The 470-nt window shown below is 73.2% G+C and overlaps 1 protein-coding gene across 1 annotated transcript in view; it reads right to left on the bottom strand.

Moving 5' to 3' along the window:
• Positions 1 to 470, bottom strand: part of PRPF6 (pre-mRNA processing factor 6) — a 26881-nt gene that overhangs the window by 19477 nt on the left and 6934 nt on the right. Inside the window, 1 exon segment of the mRNA XM_012728174.1 lies at positions 68 to 428. Coding sequence (XP_012583628.1) covers positions 68 to 428 — 361 coding nt within the window.

Genomic DNA, 470 nt, shown 5'->3' with positions numbered 1-470 from the left:
GCCGGCCGCCCGCCCCAGCCTGGCCTCTCCCCAGGGCGCCGTCCCGGAGCGCCGGGCCTTCCCCTGCCCCTGCTGCGAGGCCGCCTTCTCCTCCAAGACCCAGCTGGAGAAGCACCGCGCGTGGAACCACGTGGACCGGCCCCTGCCCACTCCCAAGCCCGGGCCGGTCAGCCGGCCCGTCACCATCGGCCGGCCCGTGGGGGTCAGCAGGCCCATCGGCATCAGCAAGCCCGTCTCGGCCAGCAGGCCCGTGCCGGTCGCCAGGCCCGTGCCGATGACAAAGCTTGTGACCGTCACGAAACACGTGCCCGTCATGAAGCCGGTGACGGTCAGCAGGCCCGTCGTGGTCAGTAAGCCGGTGGCGGTCAGCAGGCCCGTCGCCCTCAGCAGACACTCGGCGCCCTGCAAGGTGGTGCTGCTGCCCAGGCCTGAGCACAGAGCCCCGCGCGTGGCCGGGAGGAGCAGCGGTA

Source organism: Condylura cristata, unplaced genomic scaffold, assembly GCF_000260355.1.
Source record: "Condylura cristata isolate star-nosed mole 26May11 unplaced genomic scaffold, ConCri1.0 scaffold00022, whole genome shotgun sequence".
Classification (NCBI taxonomy): domain Eukaryota; kingdom Metazoa; phylum Chordata; class Mammalia; order Eulipotyphla; family Talpidae; genus Condylura; species Condylura cristata.
The sequence above is the reverse complement of the archived record's forward strand: the minus strand, read 5'-3'. Positions and strand labels throughout refer to the sequence as shown.